Genomic DNA, 16,462 nt, shown 5'->3' on the forward strand with positions numbered 1-16,462 from the left:
GACCTGACTGCTGTCCAGAAGGCCACTATTGACACCCTCAAGCAAGAGGGTAAGACACACAAAGACATTTCTGAACAAATAGGCTGTTCCCAGAGTGCTGTATCAAGGCACCTCAGTGGGAAGTCTGTGGGAAGGAAAAAGTGTGGCAGAAAACGCTGCACAACGAGAAGAGGTGACCGGACCCTGAGGAAGATTGTGGAGAAGGGCCGATTCCAGACCTTGGGGGACCTGCGGAAGCAGTGGACTGAGTCTGGAGTAGAAACATCCAGAGCCACCGTGCACAGGCGTGTGCAGGAAATGGGCTACAGGTGCCGCATTCCCCAGGTCAAGCCACTTTTGAACCAGAAACAGCGGCAGAAGCGCCTGACCTGGGCTACAGAGAAGCAGCACTGGACTGTTGCTCAGTGGTCCAAAGTACTTGTTTCGGATGAAAGCAAATTCTGCATGTCATTCGGAAATCAAGGTGCCAGAGTCTGGAGGAAGACTGGGGAGAAGGAAATGCCAAAATGCCAGAAGTCCAGTGTCAAGTACCCACAGTCAGTGATGGTCTGGGGTGCCGTGTCAGCTGCTGGTGTTGGTCCACTGTGTTTTATCAAGGGCAGGGTCAATGCAGCTAGCTATCAGGAGATTTTGGAGCACTTCATGCTTCCATCTGCTGAAAAGCTTTATGGAGATGAAGATTTCATTTTTCAGCATGACCTGGTACCTGCTCACAGTGCCAAAACCACTAGTAAATGGTTTACTGACCATGGTATCACTGTGCTCAATTGGCCTGCCAACTCTCCTGACCTGAACCCCATAGAGAATCTGTGGGATATTGTGAAGAGAACGTTGAGAGACTCAAGACCCAACACTCTGGATAAGCTAAAGGCCGCTATCGAAGCATCCTGGGTCTCCATAAGACCTCAGCAGTGCCACAGGCTGATTGCCTCCATGCCACGCCGCATTGAAGCAGTCATTTCTGCCAAAGGATTCCCGACCAAGTATTGAGTGCATAACTGTACATGATTATTTGAAGGTTGACGTTTTTTGTATTAAAAACACTTTTCTTTTATTGGTCGGATGAAATATGCTAATTTTGTGAGATAGGAATTTTGGGTTTTCATGAGCTGTATGCCAAAATCATCTGTATTAAGACAATAAAAGACCTGAAATATTTCAGTTAGTGTGCAATGAATATAACATATATGAATGTTAAATTTTCATCATGACATTATGGAAAATAATGAACTTTATCACAATATGCTAATATTTTGAGAAGGACCTGTAGATGGTGTTGATATTGATACCGTGTCAGAAATACATTTTGTGGGAATAACTATTGAAAGCAAATTGAGCTGGAAACCACACATCAGACACATACAAAGTAAAATTTCTAAAAGTGTCTCAATTATTATTAATAAAGTTAAATACTTCTTGGAATATAATGCACTACGATTATTGTATTGCACATTAGTTTTGCCCTACTTGACCTACTGTATAGGAATCTGGGACAATAAGTATAGAAGTTTACTTCATCCCCTCTTTATACTCCAAAAACGTGCTGTGAGAGTTGTACATAAAGTAGGGTTTTGTGATCACACTAATACTTTATTCTGGCAGTCTAAATTGCTAAAAAATTTTTGATTTAGTAGATTTTTACATATAGCCAGTAAAAATACATTACCCACTAACATCCAAAAGCTCTTTACATAGAGAGAAGGGGGTTATTATTTGAGGGGCTGTGGTAACTTTAAGGTCCAAGCGGTGAGAACTACTAGGAAATATTTTTGTGTGTCTGTGTGTGGTGTTAAACTTTGGAACCGATTGGGATCGCAGCTCAAGCAATGTCCAAATATTCATCAATTTAAATCAAGAAATAAAGAAACAGTTTGGTCACAATACATGGTTATTGGCAGAGGGGTCTGACTGGACCTGTAATGTATATTTGTATATTGTGGTTATAATAACTATATATTGAATATGTTGATTATTTTTTTATAATGTTATTGATGCACTATGCTATGCTGATATGACAGTGAAGATTTAGTTATTAAACTGTAAATGGCAACAATCATGTAATTTCTTAAGGAATGTGAACAGGGGGTGGGACTAAAGTTTTTCTTCATCCCACTCCTTTTCAAATCATTGTTAGTATTATTATTGTTATTATTTTTGTACTCTGTAGAACACTATACTTATTTTTGAATGATATGCGTTTTCTTACTGGCTTAGAATAAACATTTAAATAAAAGCTCAGGTCTGTTAGTCTGGAACCCTTTGATTTTTGGAGTGATGAAAAATCTTAGAATATTTTTCCATGTAAACACTCTCCACAGACCGGAGCTTGAAGTAGATGACTGTGTTTTACAGATGTTGAGCCAGTCCTCCCCAGTTACCTTTATATTAGCTTCCTTCTCCCATCTTATTTTAACATATGTTGTGGAGTGACCTCTCTCTAGCTGCGAGGATGTGTACATTTTGGAGATCAGTTTTCTGGTGGCACTACCTTTATGTGCTTCCTTAAATATTTTTATCACATTTAATCCTCTCTCTGTTGTCCATTTGTTTCTGTGATAGTAATGTCTCAGTTGAAGGTATCTGAAGAAATCATGTTTCTTTAGGTTAAAGGAGTTTCTAAGTTGTTAGAAAGTCATTAATCCTTTATTATTCGATATTATTGAAAATGAAGTAGTTCCTAAGTTTCTCCAGTTTTTAAATCTACTGTTGGTCAAATATGCAGGTATGAATTCTGAGTCATGTGTTATCCGGCGTAGTATTCATGCATTTTGTTCAAATTCTGTCCTTGGTTAAAATGTAAAATTGAATTTTCTTTAATTCTCTTGTAATCAAACTGTAAACATGTGAGCAAGAAGATGCTTGTCCTTAAAAAACTACGGTTTATAAAATAGAAACTTCAAACAGCACAAACCAAACCTTTAGTAACACATACATTTGACACTGGTTTTGTCTGATTTTTTTTAACAGGGGTTGCTGGTTGACCTTTGACCTATTTAAACCTTTAACATTTTTTAAAGCTGAAGCAGCACAAAGATAAGAACTGATTGGCACCAATTTTGTTTACTTCCATTAAGGTGTGTGTGTGTGTGAGTGTGTGTGTTGGGGAGGAGGGGTGGTTGACCTTTGACGACCTCTGGAAACCTTTATTAATATCTTTAAAATGATAATAGCACAAACCAAAATTTCAGCAGCACAATCGTTAGATGCCAATTTTCTTTGATTTGAATAAGTTTGTGGCCTGCCATCTGTGTGACTCCCTTCACAAGGAAGGAAGCTGCATGAGATCATTATTAAAGAAGCTGGCTGCTCAGATTGTTGTATCTAAGCATATTAATGGAAAGTTTAGTGGAAAGAAAAGGTTTAGTACAAAAGGATTGTGAAGCAAAGTCTTTTGAAGAGTTTGGGGGAGCTTGGACAGCAGGCGGAGTCAGAGCATCAAGAGCTACACAATGGGACTCAGTACATGGACTACAACTGTCACATTCTTTGTGTTAGGCTCTCCTGAACCAGACACAGCATGAGAAGCTTCTAATCTGTGCTTGGGAGAAAAAAGGGTTGAACTGCTGCTCAGTTTACTCAGATGAAAGCTAATTTTGTATTTTATTTGGAAATCAAGAGCTGGAGGAAGAGTGGAGAGGCACAGAATCAACATGTGAACAGTAAATGACAATTTGAGGTTTCATGTCGTCTTCTAGTGTTGGTCCAATAGTTTTTCTGAAGTCGAAAGTCAACACGACCGTTTACCAGGGAATTTTAAAGCACTTCATGACCTCTTCTGCTGACAGTCTTTATAGAGATGCTGGTTTCATTTTCCAGCAGGACTTGGTACTGGCCTACAGTACCAACAGCTGGTTTAGTGACCATGGTGTTACGATGCTTGATTGGCCAGCAAACGTTTGGTTGAGCTTTGGTCTCAGGGGCTCAGACGTTCTCAGTCTTAAGATTTCGCACTTGGAAAGGAGTCATCTGAGGTGTTTCGGACATCTGATCAGGATACCTGCGGATCTCTTTCCTTTGGAGGTTTCCCGGCCACATCGAACTAGGTAGAGACTCTGGAATAAAACCAAACCTCATTGGAGGGGCTATATTTCAGTTCCACTGAAACGCTGTCTTAGTCTCCCTCCTGGGCCTGGACATCCTCTGTCTTTTTAGGAGGTTTTCTGCATGTTTTGCCATCCTAGGGTGGCACAGGAAAGTTCATAAGAATCAACCAAACATAAAGATGGGTAAAGAGGAAAAAGTGCTAACTAGTACAGCATCTGTGCAGACTCACATTGTAGTACATTAGTGAAGATGTTAAAAAAGTTAGAATGATTTACAAAGGTAAATGAAATAGTTATTCAAATAAGCACAAACCTGTGAACAGCAGTGAACCAATGGCAAAAACAAACATAATACAAGGCAGCAACAAACTATATCGGTTTCTTAATGATCCACTCCTGCAGACAACGTCACTCGTTAAGCTTCCTTCTTGGACCAAGGTTTGGCTTTCAGAGCATCTGTTTGAGAAAAGAGAAATACATTTTAGTCTTCTCCTGACAAATTCAAACATATGCTCTGCCTTTAAGGAGCTGTCACATTTTAGATTCCAAGCTGTTCACATGTTTTCCAGCCATCATTATTCTCTAAAGAGGCTGGAACATAAAAACCAAATGTAATCTGGTCTTTCTGCTGTCAGTGATGATAAGGACAGGCTGGGTGACTGAGACCCCTGATGTATAGCTTGTGATAAGGAGCCTGAGGAGATCTTCCAATAATGACTCTTCAGTTTAGTCCTCATAGTAAACAACTCTTCAGACTCCTGCAGTTCCTCTGCAGCAGTACAGTCCAGCAGAGGGCGATAGTAGCTCAGTGGTAGAGAGCTCATTATTGGTTACTGGTGTAGGAGTAAGGCTAGAGAAGGACTGTTAATAGAGTCTACACATGAAACAGGAGACCCTGGAAGGTCAACATCTGTCCCACAACTGTAGAGCCTAGAAGTAAAAAAAAAAGTGGAATACAGGGAAGGTTTATTTAACGTATGCCGTCTGAGAGAAAACACAAGAAAGACAACAGGACAAAAATGAAGACAGACTGTGTTCAAATTCAGGGGCTGCATCCTGTGAAGGACCTGGTCAACATAGACCAGGTCCTTCACAGGCTGAGAAGACTGGAAGTGATCAGCTGTTAAATAAGACGGTGAAATAAGACCTTCACCAGCTGTTCCTGCCCTTACCTGATGCTTAGCAACCATGACAGCGTGAAGCGTTTTGCTCTGTTTGCTTTTTTTGTTAATTTAACCCAATACGCTGATGACAAATAAGATTTCCAGTTTATTAGCAAAATGTATAACTTTAACACTTACATATAAACTTTCTGAGCAAACAGAATATATTAAATATTTCTATGCAAATGCCAGCAACATTTTTACATTTAAAAGTGTATTCCTGTTCTGCTGAACAGGCTGAACCTGGATTTAAACATCATAATGCTGGTCTAATTATGAATAAACTTTTCAAACAGGTATAGCTCATTTCTACATCAAGGAATAAAGATGAAGGAGTTATTCATTCCTAAATATACTCTTCAGCCTTACAGTCAGACATTAAAGTGAAATATATTGATGTTGTTCTGGATTCTCATTTAAAATGTGAAAAACAAGTTAAAATAGTGAGCAGAGTAGCTAAAACAGACCTTACTTACATTTAAACTAATTAAAGTTTTTCTACCATTTCATGCTGCAAATAGTTTCATGCATTCTTTGATTCTCTCCCATTTATTTCATTTCATTTTATTTTATTTATTACATTTCATTTTTATTTTTATTTTATTTAATTGATTTAATTTCCCTTTGGGATTACTAAAATATTTTTGAATTGAATTGAATTAAGTTACTGTGTCACCTCCTGGTCTCCAGCGACAGCAATCCAAATTTTGGACAGAAAACCTGTTAGATTTCATCTTTGCCATGTTCTTAAAAAACTAAATATGTGTTTGAATGTTTGAGTGGTCGGACTCCTCAGGGGCTCAATGACCTTATGGTTCCTCTCAGATATGTAGGTTTAGTAACTCCTAGTGCATCCAGCAAAAAACTGTAATACATTTTGGTGTGTAATTGGAGTCTGTAGGAATGTAGAACAATTGAATTTAGTCTCTCCAGGTGCTGAGTTGTATTTTGTTTGATTCATATTTTTCAGTCCGTTCATCATCCGTTATGTTTTTTGAACTGTTACGTCACAGTATTTCCTGCAGAACAGCTGAATAAGGTCAAGGACTTCCTGCTGATCAATTTCACATATCTGCCATTTTTATTTCTACCTGCACCTTTGTAGTCCAAACTCAAGTATCCCTACCCTGAAAGAGGATAAGTTCGGTTCAGTTGTTGGGTGTATTAACCCACACAATTCATTACACCGTCCCCAAGCATCAGAACCTCTTCAAAGTGTCTGGTTATATTTTATTGCTCATGGAAATGTTCCCACATCAGTAGGAGTACCTTCAGCAACCTCCCACAGTGTCAAGAAGGATTTGCTGAAATACATCTGATTAAGGGATAAGTTCCTTCTGTCTATGGAAACAACGGACACAACAAAGTGTTAAGCTGCAAATAGCACAGAAATGGCAATAAACTTTATTTTAGACATTAACTTATTGTGGATTGTTATGATGTCCTGGCCATTTTTCTGATAGCAGTAGCCTCGTGCCTCCTGCTAATGTTAGCGCTGTGTTCTCCGGGTATAGCGAGCCTCGACCGCCTGGGCGGCTGACAGCTGGTGAGGCGAGGAGGCAATAGGGCCAATAACGGAGATCTCTGATTACGTCGGAGTACTTTTGCAATTAAGCAGATCATTTAGGCTTACACAGCTACATTCTTGCCTGAAAACATCAGAAACGTTTCTTTTGTGCCACAGAAAGTGTAATATATCCAAGTTTTGGCCCCTCTCTTCCACCATTGGAAGAGAGGGGCTGTTTGAGCAAACTGCCTCGACTTGCAATGAATCATGGGATAGGATGGGCCACAAAGTATATACTGGACTCATCCTTTAAATATCTGGAAACTGGTTGGCCGTATTTGTAGGAATCTTCATTCATTTTAGAGATTGGGGGCAGCTTTGAGGGGGCCGAGGCGTTGCATCGCCTTTAATGTGAATAACATAACGTACATAGTGACTGTAAAGTTGGTGCGTATTTTTAATCACAACCATTAGATCAAGTGGAAAAGTAGCTTGTAACAAGAGTCTGTCTTTTGAAAACAGAAATAATTTCTATAACAAACTGCAGCACTCATGAATATGAAGCAGCTCTTTTTCCACAGAGAGGAGTGGACAGGTATTTCTCTGTGTTTATCAGTGGTAAAGTTTGTTATTAGTGAGATAAACAGCTTCTCTCTGTATGTTGCTCTCTCATCACCACTGTTCACACATCTGACTGCATCAGCACCTTTTATTCAAGTCCATGTGGACTGCAGGGTTCACGTGGACTGCAGATTACACATGGACTGCAGATTACACATGGACTGCAGGGTTCACATGGACTACAGGGTTCACATGGACTGCAGGGTTCACATGGACTGCAGATTACACATGGACTGCAGATTACACATGGACTGCAGATTACACATGGACTGCAGATTACACATGGACTGCAGGGTTCACATGGACTGCAGATTACACATGGATTGCAGGGTTCACATGGACTGCAGATTACACATGGACTGCAGGGTTCACATGGACTGCAGATTACACATGGATTGCAGGGTTCACATGGACTGCAGATTACACATGGACTGCAGATTACACATGGACTGCAGATTACACATGGACTGCAGATTACACATGGACTGCAGGGTTCACATGGACTACAGGGTTCACATGGACTGCAGGGTTCACATGGACTGCAGATTACACATGGACTGCAGATTACACATGGACTGCAGATTACACATGGACTGCAGGGTTCACATGGACTGCAGGGTTCACATGGACTGCAGGGTTCACATGGACTGATGGACTGCAGGGTTGCCATGGACTGCAGATGTGGAGCAACAGGCAGAGGCGAGGAGCCAGTCAGATCACTAATTTTTAAAACAACTGAATGTTTGTCTGACTTGTAACATAACAAGTTATTAATATGTAAAGGTAACATCAGCTCATGGTATTTGGAAGCACGTAGCCTGTTAATTGATGTGGGACGTTTCTTATGAAGTTGGGAACCATTAACAGGTCTTAATGAGAATTACTCTTCGCCTCAGAGTTTTCCAAAGTGAGCCTCCTTTCAGTCACTCACAAGCAGAAGCGAAACTGAAGAGCAGTTTGTTGAGTTCCAGGCTATCAGTCAGGTCATTGTGAGTAGGAAGAGGAGGTGATTAAACCACAGCAAACCCCAGTTTGTTGGAATGATCCAGATGCCAGAAGTTACTCTGCTGAGTTTGTGTCCCTTCTCTTCTTCTCCTTCTTCTCTGTCTGCATCTTCTCCACATAGCCATCATACCTGCCATCTGTCCTCAGTGCTGTTGCAAAGTGCTGCTGCCTTTTGGGACCAGCAAAATAATGGCAGACTACTAATGAGCTTAATTTATTTGCTGCTTTAGTGAATCACACTACACATGTTAAATTAACATCTTTGGACCCACTCCTTCCAGAAATTGACAACTCTGCGCTGAAACAGCCAGTACTACAAATTCATTGAGCCACCAACGTTTCACCAGACCCAGAAAGAAAGACGCCATTCCGGCTGGGGACCAGGGGCAACCATACAGTTCAAAGTGGTTATGGGTTTACGACTACCTTGCAAGGCCGATCAGGGGCATAACACTGGTGGGTCAGTTTCAACCCCCCATTCTGAGTCAGGACCTTCCAGTTAAGTCGTGATGCATAATAAACACATGGAGTGAAAGGATGATCTAAAAGGTGCTGTCATCTTACTTTGTCCACAGAGTGCAGTTCACCCCATGTAGAGAAAAGGATCCTTCCTGACAGACTTCACACACTGTATCATGTTTGCTGGTTCCTGAAAAATAACAGACAAAGTTTAACACAAAAACACATCAGCTGTTATTAAGAGTTTTAAATCACTGTGAAATAATTCAGTCTCACCAGGTTGTTTTATTCTCTGTCCAGGATCACACACTGAATGTTTCTCTGCTGTGCTACATCCTGTACTATCTGCTAAACTTTTGCAGAAATATCCGCTTAAAACATCACAAACTGTGTCTGATGTTGGTGTGCAGTTCTGCTTGGCAAAGAGGCCAACCCCTAAAAAGTACAAACACTCATTATCATTATTTTAGATGTAATTAATCATCCTGTCTTATTAATTTCACCAAATATTTTCCACCTGATCGTACCTGGGTCACAGAAGGAGCAGGGGAGACACCTGGTCAGGCCGTTGGGTTGGTTCATGTAGGTTCCCGTGTCACAGGGGACGCAACGTGTTCCTGACTGAATCGTGCAGTCTCTGCCAACTATAGTTCCTATAAAAAAAACAGGACAATTATTTAACTAATTAATGAATTTGTATTTAAGACTTTAAGTAAAGTTAAAGAGAGATTGTTTTTGAAGTGGGATTATACAGAGGTTATATCAGTAGTCAACATCTTCCCTGCAGCAGACAGCAGTCAGAGAGACATCTCTGGCGAAGGAAACAAGAAATTATCATTAGAAGTCAGACTAATGTTTTTATCTGACTAAATTTCTCTGATGTTTTTTACTTCATACAAGAGAAAATGCTGGCTGTGTCTCAGTGGAGAAGAGTAGCCATCTGACAGAGAGTTGTGTGTTGGCTGTTCAGCCTCCCCTGCCACATGTCAAAGTGTCCTTCAGCAAGACAATAAAGTCCGAGTTATCTTCTCATACTGACTATCAGTGTATGTTTTTGCAAATAAGTAAATGAGACTCAGCGGAAAAGCACTTTGAGCAGTTGGTATGACTCTAAAAGCGCTGCATTCGTTCAGTTTGTTCTCTCTTTAAAAAAGAAATTCCTTTATTATTTTTTTCTTTCTGGGGAAATAAGAAGATAGCTCTGTTTGCCAGATATTACAGAGGACTAACTGTTGAACAATGATGACTGGAGGAATACATCCTTGGTTCTCACCCTGTGCTATCATTAGCTCTGATGGTACCTGGTCTACCTTCATTAGTTCACTGAACAAATGTCTTAACTTTGCATTCAATTTTCAAACAATACAGGCTAATAAAAGTGTGTTTTCTCTATTCTGTATGATCACACAACATAAGAACATCTTGAATACAGGAGATTGCGTAGTATAGTATAGTATAGTATAGTATAGTATAGTATAGTATAGTATAGTATAGTATAGTATAGTATAGTATAGTATAGTATAGTATGGACTATCAGGATGTCCACAAAATGCAGTTAAAAGCCATCAGCTGATTCAAAATGCTGCAGCAAGAGTTCTGATGAAAATTAAAAAGAGAGATCATATTTCTCCTACTTTAGCTTCCCTTCATTGGCTCCCTGTTAAATCCAGAATAGAATTTAGAATCCATCATACATCAGAGATCTGATTGTTCCATATGTTCCTAACAGAGCACTTCGTTCTCAGACTGCAGGTTTACTGGTTGTTCCTAGAGTCTCTAGAAGTAGAATGGGAAGCAGATCCTTTAGTTATCAGGCTCTTCTCCTGTGGAACCAGCTCCCGGTTTTGGTCCGTGAGGCAGACACCCCGTCTAATTTTAAGGCTAGGCTTAAAACTTTCCTTTTTGATAAAGCTTATAGTTAGAGTGGCTTAGGTTATCAGGGAGGGAGCCTTAAGAATGGACACCCGCTACTACACAATCTAACAGATAGACACCACAATGGTGACACATAGTCTACTGATAATCACTGAGGGAGTGCACATCCATTGCATTGGAGTGCCAGATATAAAAACTACATGTGACCTTCTATCGAGGCTCTTCGTCATCCTTTTACAGACGGGGACGGTCCGAGACGAGCCTCGGCACTGATCTCTGTAATCATTCCTCTGCCTAATTTAGATTAAAGGAGCTGAAAGTTAGAAACAGTTTGAGAGTCATTCCTTTAAGAGTCAGTGTTAGATAAAGTGTGTGATCGCTTCTGGGGACCAAGTACCGGAAGAACTCCGAGACATCTGACGGCCAACAGGGTGCGGTAGCTCGGACAGCTTCTACTGTGACTAACTGTATGTCCTCTAGACATCCTCTAGACTTGAAAACTGGCTCAGAGGTAATCCGCTTAGCTGTCTTTCTCTCCTAGATGAAGCCACTAAAAGAGCTATAACAATTAAGGTTTCCCTTCTCTTTCCCATAGAAAGTACTCCTGGATCAGTGCTTCTGTGTTCTTGTGGCAAAGACAATGAAAGTGACTCTCCACTGTCTCTAGATGCTCATCCAGGAAGAATGAATGCTGCAAGTCATTGACTTGATGCAATCTGCTGGGTTTCTTTGGATAGAAAACTTTTGTTTTTTAAGATATTTTTTCAGCACTAGTGGCCTTTATTTTTTTATTTTTTGACAGTAGGCAGACAGGAAAGAGGGGTAGAGACAGGGGGAGACATTCGGCAAATGTCACCGGGTCCGGGACACGAACCCAGGACGGCCGCTTTGAAGACTGTAGCCTCTGTATATGGTCGTGCACTTAACCTCTACACCACCAGCACTGCGCATAGATAGAAAACTTTAAACAATTTAATAATAAACTGAATCTGACTGAACTGTTTGATCATTAGGATTAACTGGAATGTATGTACCTGACTTGAAATCTGTATGATTCGATTGAACTGACTTTGTAAAGTGCCTAAACGAAATTAAAGAAATATTGTAAATAATCTATATGATGTTCATTTGACTAAGCAGTGTACACTATGTTCACAATAAAGTACTGAATGGGACAGCCAGGGGTTTGTATTTTAAACATCACTTGAGTTCAGCATCATTTTTTCCCATGTCCAGTTACGTGCAACATAAATAGCTGCCCACAGAACACGCCACCATATGGGTCTAACTCTGAGGTCATGGGAAAAACAATGTGCAGTTTGGCTTTAAATACTTTATAACAACCACCAGTTGTCATAATAGGACTGACGTTAATTCATTGCATTGTATCCACTCACACAGACATGGACTGCAGTTGTAACCATGTGATCAACCTCAGTTCTGTTTCAGATTTATATGCTTGATAGAATAAGACCAGCTGCAGTTATTGCAGGTTACAGTCAGGCTTCCATAAAGCCACTATCAACTGTTCATTCATGTATGGTCTCCATGTGGTCATGTTCCAGATGTTGGAAGCTGGCTGTAGAACATTTGTCTTCTGACATTAAAAGTCACTGTGGAACAAATATTAGTGTTGTTGATTATTTATGAGAAATGCTTAAAATCGATTTCATCTCACTAGTGACAGATATCAATATCACAGAGTTTTACTGCAGAAAACAGATTACAGCAAAAGACGTTTTCAACTTATTTTAGATGCGTCTGAAAATGAAAATAACTTATCATTAAAAACATCAACTAGCAGAACAGTTTGTCTTTATGAAAAATGAAGGTAAGGAGGTTCTGACTCCTGGTTGTTGGATTATATTGACTGTAGTTTTCTGTTCATTTTCTGAGTAGAAAACAGAAGCTAATTACACTTTGTTGTTTGGAGTCATTTTCTGCAGGATGATTTACCATGACTGCAAGCTTCCCCGTTTGAAGTCTTTGCCGCATTTGTTCACCCCAGACGAGCTGAGACGACTGCTATAGATACAGTATTATGCTAAATATTTTAGAGAAAAGAGAACAAAGTGTGAAGAAAATTATAAACATGTGTGATATAGATTTCAGCCTGGATTTGAACAGCAATATGACCCTGTAGTAAGAAGCTGTTGGATCTTATTGACACGTGTTGAGAGCTTCAGCTGGCAGTCCTGAGTCTGCAGGTGCTTCAGTATAACATGTTTGACTCATTATCATCAGTCCTGCATTTGAAGAGTAATCTAAGGTAATTTAATGTGCAGATGAAGCATGGGTTAGGGTTAGTTAATATTTTGTTAGTTCATGGAGTACTAAGGAAAAGGAGTAACATCTTCAACTTCAATAGAAGTATAGATTAAACTAGAAAATTTCGGAAGAAATTTAGACAGGGCCTGCCTCTTGGTGCGTGCTTCTGGGACCGGAGCTTGCTATTTTTTATTGAAATTCATTGTCTATGCTATTTTCTATGCTATTATTAGCTTAAAATATTACTAGTAACTCTGGCAGACTGAGGCTTTTATTTTGAAATTTTCAATAAGCCTTATTTTAAAAGGCCAACACTGGGTGAGCTCCAACATTAGTGTGAAGCCCAGTTCTTCAATGATCTATCGTTTAAAATGCAAAGGCTTTTATTTTGTAGAGCACGTTTTGTCTTATTTTGAAAGACCATATTTTGAAAATATAATAATAAAGACACAACACTGGGTGAAAAGAGAGGGAAAATGGAGAAAAAGACAAAAATGCCTGAACATGCTCCCGAACAAAGTCTAATATCTCGGAAACCGTACATGGTATTTGAAATTTTTTTAAACTGTCGGCAAAGGCCATCCATTGTCCCCAATCATGGAGATTTTCATAGCTCTATGTCATTCACAGTATAAAATAGGATTATGGAAATAAATGGTGCCACTCATGGATTACAGGTCAAGCTCTCATTGAAAATACATGGGAGAAGGCCTACAGAAATCTACTGAGTCTTGGCGATCGAGGGGTGTTTGACAGAAAACTATGAGACTTAGAACAATTTTGAAGTTATTGTGTGAAAGCAGAGGCCCGGCCCTACAAACTGACCGAAAATTGTGACTGTAAAACGAAATCTGTAGCAGTGAGTGCCAGATAAAAATCATTTTTCCTTAAAAAATCCCCTCTTTCTACACTCTAGTAACTGCCATCTCCACTGTAGGAGTGTTATTTTCTCGCAAACTTTGTGTCGCTTGGAGTCAAATTTTAGAGAAACCGTAGCAGTTATCAACAAACCGTTTTCACGTCTGAAGAACCGGCGGATTTTTCTACAAACTGAAAGTCAAACTGTGTTTCTAGGTGAAAGTATGGCGATACAGTAGAGCCTCAAAAACAGTGAATTTTGAGGATTCCTTCACCCCTGACTCCATTCATTCCTATGGGGATTTTGGGGGGGATAAAGGCGTGGAGTGTGTATCTCTACAGGTCCTTCTCAAAATATTAGCATATTGTGATAAAGTTCATTATTTTCCATAATGTCATGATGGAAATTTAACATTCATATATTTTAGATTCATTGCACACTAACTGAAATATTTCAGGTCTTTTATTGTCTTAATACGGATGATTTTGGCATACAGCTCATGAAAACCCAAAATTCCTATCTCACAAAATTAGCATATCATTAAAAGGGTCTCTAAACGAGCTATGAACCTAATCATCTGAATCAACGAGTTAACTCTAAACACCTGCAAAAGATTCCTGAGGCCTTTAAAACTCCTAGCCTGGTTCATCACTCAAAACCCCAATCATGGGTAAGACTGCCGACCTGACTGCTGTCCAGAAGGCCACTATTGACACCCTCAAGCAAGAGGGTAAGACACAGAAAGAAATTTCTGAACGAATAGGCTGTTCCCAGAGTGCTGTATCAAGGCACCTCAGTGGGAAGTCTGTGGGAAGGAAAATGTGTGGCAGAAAACGCTGCACAACGAGAAGAGGTGACCGGACCCTGAGGAAGATTGTGGAGAAGGGCCGATTCCAGACCTTGGGGGACCTGCGGAAGCAGTGGACTGAGTCTGGAGTAGAAACATCCAGAGCCACCGTGCACAGGCGTGTGCAGGAAATGGGCTACAGGTGCCGCATTCCCCAGGTCAAGCCACTTTTGAACCAGAAACAGCGGCAGAAGCGCCTGACCTGGGCTACAGAGAAGCAGCACTGGACTGTTGCTCAGTGGTCCAAAGTACTTTGTTCGGATGAAAGCAAATTCTGCATGTCATTCGGAAATTAAGGTGCCAGAGTCTGGAGGAAGACTGGGGAGAAGGAAATGCCAGAAGTCCAGTGTCAAGTACCCACAGTCAGTGATGGTCTGGGGTGACGTGTCAGCTGCTGGTGTTGGTCCACTGTGTTTTATCAAGGGCAGGGTCAATGCAGCTAGCTATCAGGAGATTTTGGAGCACTTCATGCTTCCATCTGCCGAAAAGCTTTATGGAGATGAAGATTTCCTTTTTCAGCATGACCTGGCACCTGCTCACAGTGCCAAAACCACTGGTAAATGGTTTACTGACCATGGTATCACTGTGCTCAATTGGCCTGCCAACTCTCCTGACCTGAACCCCATAGAGAATCTGTGGGATATTGTGAAGAGAACGTTGAGAGACTCAAGACCCAACACTCTGGATGAGCTAAAGGCCACTATCGAAGCATCCCGGGCCTCCATAAGACCTCAGCAGTGCCACAGGCTGATTGCCTCCATGCCACGCCGCATTGAAGCAGTAATTTCTGCAAAAGGATTCCCGACCAAGTATTGAGTGCATAACTGTACATGATTATTTGAAGGTTGACGTTTTTTGTATTAAAAACACTTTTCTTTTATTGGTCGGATGAAATATGCTAATTTTGTGAGATAGGAATTTTGGGTTTTCATGAGCTGTATGCCAAAATCATCCGTATTAAGACAATAAAAGACCTGAAATATTTCAGTTAGTGTGCAATGAATCTAAAATATATGAATGTTAAATTTTCATCATTACATTATGGAAAATAATGAACTTTATCACAATATGCTAATATTTTGAGAAGGACCTGTATGTGTGTGTCATGTGTCTCCTTAAGTGTGCCCTCCCACTCAGTAGAGAGGTCTATGTACGACACAATATGTCCGTTTATTTCGACTGCGACACACAAAATGGCTCCAGCTTCGGTTTCCCTTTTGTTCTCGTACCTTCGTGGCACATTGGGCAGCACTGTCCATCACTGGTTCTGTACTCCTTCGGTCGGCAGTTTGAATCTGATTCAATCAGGGCAAAACCCACTAAGAAACACAGGAGGGACGGAGACACGGAGTGAAAAGTGGGACAATAAAGTTCAACGTCATCATGATCAGGTTTGTCCTCCGGAGAGGAAGCCAACTTCAGCTTCGTTCCTCGGAGGCAATCAGACTCACCCAAGATGATCAGCATGGACCACATGCTGCTACATACTGCACCGCTGCTTTATATGGTTCTGAAGAACTTGCCTGATATATATGTTTTCATTAAGTTTTAAAAATAAATAAAATAAAAGCCATTGGAAACAAACGCCTTGATCCCGGAAAGCAACTTGAAAGTTGCCAGATTTGTCTGGAAGCAGCGATTAATCCTCCATTATGGAGTTTACCGTTTTCATTCCGTTTTCAATTGGAAAGAGGGTTTCTCTCCTCATTTTACTTTACATCCTCACCCCTGCTTAAATCCATGAGGCAAAAAGCAAACAAGTCTAATCAGATGAGGTCACTGACCCAACTCACACCATTTAGTGTCAGGATTGGT

At 40.4% G+C, this 16,462-nt stretch overlaps 1 protein-coding gene across 1 annotated transcript; it reads right to left on the reverse strand.

Annotated features, from left to right (window-relative positions):
- Positions 1-3,581: 3,581 nt before the first annotated feature.
- Positions 3,582-16,316, reverse strand: LOC124874605 (tumor necrosis factor receptor superfamily member 14-like). Its single transcript, XM_047376020.1, has 7 exons — positions 16,099-16,316; positions 15,877-15,966; positions 9,326-9,451; positions 9,075-9,233; positions 8,904-8,988; positions 4,357-4,499; positions 3,582-4,177 (listed from the first exon to the last, which is right to left on the reverse strand). Exons 1-7 carry the CDS (start codon positions 16,121-16,123, stop codon positions 4,149-4,151), a joined length of 657 nt encoding a protein of 218 aa, XP_047231976.1. The 5' UTR covers positions 16,124-16,316; the 3' UTR covers positions 3,582-4,148.
- Between the last annotated feature and the right edge of the window lie 146 nt (positions 16,317-16,462).

Source organism: Girardinichthys multiradiatus, chromosome 1, assembly GCF_021462225.1.
Source record: "Girardinichthys multiradiatus isolate DD_20200921_A chromosome 1, DD_fGirMul_XY1, whole genome shotgun sequence".
In the NCBI taxonomy this organism is placed as follows: domain Eukaryota; kingdom Metazoa; phylum Chordata; class Actinopteri; order Cyprinodontiformes; family Goodeidae; genus Girardinichthys; species Girardinichthys multiradiatus.

Bases quoted from the DNA above. Each gene is read 5' to 3' on its own strand.
- LOC124874605 (XM_047376020.1), bottom strand. From the start codon at position 16,123: ATGTGGTCCATGCTGATCATCTTGG. The intron at 8,989-9,074 runs GTGAGACTGAAT...GTTATTTTTCAG, and splicing joins ACAGAGAATAAAACAACCTG to GAACCAGCAAACATGATACA. The intron at 4,178-4,356 runs GTTTGTGCTTAT...GTGCCACCCTAG, and splicing joins TGGTTCACTGCTGTTCACAG to GATGGCAAAACATGCAGAAA.